At 35.9% G+C, this 6,000-nt stretch overlaps 1 protein-coding gene across 1 annotated transcript in view; it reads left to right on the top strand.

The window, feature by feature from the left end:
• The first annotated feature begins 5,761 nt into the window (after positions 1-5,761).
• Positions 5,762-6,000, top strand: part of Fdh (alcohol dehydrogenase class-3 Fdh) — a 60,163-nt gene continuing 59,924 nt past the window's right edge. Inside the window, exon 1 of the mRNA XM_089105577.1 lies at positions 5,762-5,907. Within this exon, the coding sequence (XP_088961703.1) occupies positions 5,896-5,907 (12 nt within the window). The 5' untranslated portion in view covers positions 5,762-5,895. The remainder of the gene's footprint in view (positions 5,908-6,000) is intronic.

Below are 6,000 nucleotides of genomic sequence, written 5' to 3'. Positions count from 1 at the left end.
GTTCTATGACCTTTAGGGTTTGTTTCTCCCTTTTTTCGAAAATAAGTCAAATTTTCTCAGGCGCGTAACCTTTGATGGGTAAGACTAAACTTGTTATATATTTGAACTTGAAATAAAAATCTGATTCTTCTGATATATCTGTTGATATCAAAATTCCGTTTTTAAGAGTTTCGGTTACTATTGAGCCGGGTCGCTCCTTACTTACAGTTCGTTACCACGAGCTGTTGGAAACAGATTATATTGCAAATATTTTCTTTTTCAGTTCTTACAGCATTTAAAATGAAAATAAAATTACATTGAAATAAATTCTTGAACTGATGGATCTTTCAACAATTAATATCATTATACATCAAATATTCAATTTGAAGTCGCATATAGTTTTCAGTGAAGCACCAATGACGCACTAGGTTTTAGAATTTTACAGTGAAAGAAGAAGGTCATACCCAAACTCTTGTTTGTGGTGATTTTTGTTCGTTTTAAGCTTGATTTGCATCTTCAATTTAAGTTTCACTCGTTTTAAGATTTATTTATTAATTTATATTAATATATGTTGTGTGTTTGTTTGCATTGATTGTTTATTTAATTTCTGTTCGTTTTAAGTTTTATTTGTACTTCAGTAGAAAAATATTTTTTTTCGTTTTAAGCTTGATATTCATGTTCAATCCCAAAATTACTGGCTTTCATATTTATTGATTCGTTTATCTCACTGCTTATTGTGCGTTTTTGCTATGTTCGCTAGTTGATTTTTGGGTCGTTGTGGGTTTCATTGATTGTTTAATATTAATTTCTGGTCGAGTTGAGTTTGAATTTTAAAAGGCATTTCTATCTTCTGAGCTCAAGTTTAAAATGGCCTTTAATTTTCTTTGAAAAAATTATTTTTCGGAAAGTTTTTTAATTAATTTTTGTTCGCTTTTGATTGCAAAAAATTCAAGTTCTTAAAAATTCCTTATTTCAGATTCGAACTTAAAAAAAATCAAATATTCATCAAAGTATCAAACCTAATATCGAACTAACAATATCAAAGTGAAAAAATGGGTTTGTGTCGGCCTCGGAGTTTTCATTATCTGATGTTTGAACTGTTTTAACAAAATTGCTATCTAAAAATTTGTATCGGATGGGTTTGGGGGAAAAGGGCGTGGGGGACTAGATTAAGCTTTGGTCTCTTTTGACTCTATAAAAGTGAACTAGAACTCTTTATTATCAATCAAATGAGCCCTCTCTGAAGTTAATACGAGTATCCCTTCTATAAAAACCACATATATCCCCAGAGTATAACTCACAACGCCTGTCCCTGGGCCCTGGGGGGTTTTGTCAACCCTGGAGTTTTAATATCTTATGGTTGAACTATTTATAACAAAAAGGTCACCTTAGATTTTTATCGGATGGGTTTATTCATCCGATACACCCAAAGGCGTGGAGGGCGGGAGGGGCTAGTTGCCCTCAGATCTTTTTCACTCTGAGAAAATGAACTACGACTTTTATTTTCCATTCAAGTGAACCCTCTCTGAAGTTTTTACGAGCATCCCTTTCATAAGAACCACATACGGCCCCAGATCATAGCTTACAATGCCTGCCCTCCGGGCACTGGGGGGATGTGTCGACACCGGAGTTTTTGTTATCTGACCTTTGAACTATTTTTAAAAAATGGCTCTCTCAAAGTTTTTATCCGATGGGTTTGAGGAAAATAGGGCGTGGAGAGGGGGGCTAGTTGCCCTCCGATCTCTTGTGACTCTTAAAAAATGACCGAGAACTTTCAATTTCCAATCATATGAGCCCTCCGAAGTTTATGCGAGCATACCTTCCATAAGAACCTTATACACCCCCAGAGCAATACTTACAACGCCCACCCCGTCCCTGGGGGGGGGAGGTTGTCAACACAAGATTTTGCTTATCTGACCTTTGAACTATTTTTAACGAAATGACCATGCGCAAAGGAGTTATGTTATATGATCTTTGAACTACTTTTAACAAAATGGCTACCTCAAATTTTTTATCAGATGTATTTGGGGAAAAGAGGCTTGGGGGGGGCAGTTGCCCTCTGATCACTTTTGACTCTTAAAAAGTGCACTAAAGCTCTCGATTTTCAATCGAAGGAGCCCTCTTTGAAGTTTCTGCGAAGGCCCCTTCCATATGAAGTGCCTCTGGGAAAAAATAATAATAATAATAATAAAACATTGGAACCGTATGGCCTTTACTATTGGCAACGCTATAGCGTTGCCTCTGATAATCCAGTAATTATATAGACCACCAAGTCATTGTCTTAATTTGTACCTTTAATCACAGAGATTTTATTTGTTTGCACAATTCTGCTTTGATATGATTTGACTTCAACTTGACTACCTTGTCTGCTATATTACACTATTTGAGAATGGTTTATTTACTTTTCAACGCCCTTATCCTCGGCACTGTGTATTTAATACCCACCCCTAAAGTCACATTTTTCGGACCTCTACATCTTCTTGAGTGAAATAACGATATTCAAGTTTTATCTGATGCCCCAGAGGATTATAGAGGTCTCGCGGCAAAAAAAATGCACGGGAGTGAGGTAAAATAAAGCTATATATTTAAAATTATAGCCATAATATATCAAGTCTGTTATTAATTTATCAATGGCCCCACCCAAAGTAAATAGAGAGTTTGATTTTTTTTTTCTTTTTTTAGAGTTTATATTCAACATCAACGACATGCCCTGAATGTTTCAGTTTATCACTCTTAGTGGCTACTGAGATTTTGCAGATATCTCTTCTGACAATTTTCTTTTCAATCCAAGACCATTTTGTGGGTTTTCAGACTATTTTTTCGAAATTACCACAAATGGGTTTTCGCAACGAACTTTAATCTGATTAATCATTAGTAAAGAGTGAACATGTAGGCCTCTTCACTCTTTACTGTGCATTTATATCACACACAAGGAAAAAGCCTTTGGATTTTTCTTTCGGAAGTTTGCTTAATTGCAAGGTTTGGCAAAAAGGTACGAGCTAGAGAAAAAGTTTAGCAATTCAAACAACACTGCGTTCTTCGAGCAATTATCTACTAGATAAAACATTTTAATATTTTAGTTACAGATAGTAAGGCGGGGAATCCAACAACAATGAAAATACTGCTGAATCCCAATTAAAAAGTTTCTGACCATCTAGACCCCAGCGCCGCACCGATAAGGGAAGACCGGTGGCGGCGGCGTGCCGCCGATAATTTTTTCGCACCGCCACCGGTGAAACGTCGGCGGCGCGCCGCAAGTGCGATCAATGTTGACCGCAAACGTTAATGTTTTCATCAGGCTTTCTCAAATCCCAGCTTGAATTTACAGCAGATTCGGGCCTATTCATGACTTAAAAACTTCCCAAGTCGCTGGCTGGACCCTGGTCTTCTTTGTTATTCATCAAGAGAAGTAGGATTCTGGTAGAAACGAAATGATTGTGGCGTTTCAGAGCCCTTGCATAATAGTTTAAACAATAGAAATAGATTCGCCATGGCATTCAATAAGATCCAAGGAATCGAATTAAAAAGGAGCACACACAAAAACCAAATTATGCCAGTAGACTATGAGAAATCAAAAAATAACCGAGAAAATGGACAAGTCCCAATGAGGGACCCTGGGTCTATCAAAATATTTCTATGGTTTCTCAGGGAATTTGATATCATTTTCTTCCGTCTCCGCTTTAAATTAAAAAAAAATAACTTTTTGGCATCCCTTTTATCAATTTAAAAAAATCCAGGTTTTATCATTGTACAAAGATAGCCCCCTACTCCTCCCCCCCCCCCTCTGGATATCACCTTGATAAGATACCCTCTCTGCTTTAAATTAAGAAAATAAATAACTCTTTTGGCATTCCTGCCTCCAATAATAAAAAATCGATGTATTTTCATAAATAGCAACGAAGACCCCACAGCCTTTCCATCATAAACAACAAGTAGAACAATAGGTTTTTTTTTAAACTGTCTTATCTAAAAAATTTCCCTGTTGTTCTACTAGTTGTTTATTAGTTATTTTCAATTAAAAATGAAAGCCTCATACCCTTCCCCCCTTTGGATACTTCCGTGATAGGATACCGTCTCTACCTTAAATTTAAAAATAATTAACTTTTTGGCGTCCCTGCTTTCAAAAAAAGAAATTCGAGATATTATCCTTTAAAAATTTATAAAGGTCGAACAACAAAAATGTCGAAATTATTCAGATATACCCCAAATTACTGGAAAACTGAGTCATAGATTCACCGTGGCATTCAATAATATCGAAAGAATCTAATTAAGAGGGAGCACACACAAAAGCCAAATTAAGTCAGTAGCCTATGGGAAATCCGTAAATACCCAAGACAATGAACAAGTCCCAATGGAGGGGGAGCTGGATCTATCTAAATATTTCTATGGTTTCCCAAGAAATTCGATATCACTTTCTTCCGTCTCCGCTTTAAATGAAACAATAATTATCTTTTTGGCATCCCTGCTATCAATTCAAAAAAATGAGGTATTAGCAGTTAAAAATGATATCCTTCTCCCCCCCCCCCCCGTATAGGCAATAATAAACAATTTTTTTATGAATCATATTTTTGGGGTCACTTCCTTTTCAATTTTCAATTCCCGAACCTTTTACATAGCCTATAGCTAAATTCTGTCTCAATAGAAGGATTTTTTTTAAGGGGAAAGTAATTTTTTTTAAGAAAGAAGATTGAACTTTCTTTAATCTATCAGGCGTTCAATAATTGTGTGTTAAAAATTAAGAAAATGTGTCTAAAAATAACAAAAGAAAGCAAAATTCTGCAAACTTACGATTCAGCTGTCGCAACAATTTGTTAACTATCAAATTCATCAATTTAAAAATCCGACTGAATCTGTATAGTGTATGCGTTCCGTTCAACTTAAAAATAAAATTCTTGACTATGAATGATGTAAGAATCTTAGAGAAATTGGGAAACTGCATTCGAAATGGTTTAATCTCGTTTTATAAAGACGATACTTTTGTCAACAAATGAAGAACCGTGTATATTGCAAATTTATTGTATCTGTCTGGTTTTTATCCAAACAAGAGACGAAAACTAACGAACATAATAGTAGTAAAGAATTATGGTATGCAAAGTAATAGTTGGCAGGGATAGTCACTAGTGACAAATCACTAAGGGTGGCACCGTAATTGAATGATTTTCGGGGATTCGGGGAACAAATTTTTTTGGGGTGACACATAGATTCTCGGAGAAATCTCCAAAATTTTGGGGATTGTGCAAGCCCTGCTTGATTTTTAATCAGGAAAATTGAAGCACACGAAAAAAGAAAAGCTCCGATTTTGCGGTTGACGTAATAAAGAATTGCCGCAAAATTAATTCAAAGTCAGCCGAGCGCCACCACCTCTGTCAGCAGTGGCACCGGTGGCGTTGTGAAACTTAGGTGGAGGTCAACCGGGCCTCTTGTTGGCGGCGTTCGGTTGATGTGCCGGCTTGGCGCCGGGGTCTATGATCATCTCTGCACGGAAAATCAAAATCGAACCATGGGGTATAGAACAAAAAGCTTGCCAAGTAGCGTGGGCAGCAAATTGTTAAATCCATCAGTTTGTCTGAATAGACGTTAAAAACTGTCCTCTTCTGCTGTATTTGGCTTTTTGATCCCAAAAAGTTTTGGCAACCGTTTGCTAAACTCTTAAAGGTTAAAATAAAATGAACTTTGGTGTTGGCTTTAATTAGCTGAGGAATTTAGTTAAATCTAATTATGAATGAATGTGACCTTGGTTAAAGCGCAATATTAGGTAAACCTCAATATCACTTAAATCTCGATATTTATTTCAAAAAGATGTCTATCAGTAGCACAGATTGGTCGATTTCCACAAATTGTTGACCAAATAAAAGAAGTCTGAATGGTGAGAACGGAGAACGTAACTAAAGAAGAAAGAGAAACAGATTTTGAAAAATGATTGGAAAGGTACAATGCTGAATTTTGTCATTAGATTAATTTTTATGAAACTTAAAGCCTTTAGACCATTAAATTGTATTGTTAAGACCTGGAGAATATTTG

Source organism: Artemia sp. Qi Xiang Cuo, chromosome 19, assembly GCF_049724085.1.
Source record: "Artemia sp. Qi Xiang Cuo chromosome 19, ASM4972408v1, whole genome shotgun sequence".
Lineage (NCBI taxonomy): Eukaryota > Metazoa > Arthropoda > Branchiopoda > Anostraca > Artemiidae > Artemia > Artemia sp. Qi Xiang Cuo.
This window is presented reverse-complemented; position numbering and strand designations above follow the sequence as displayed.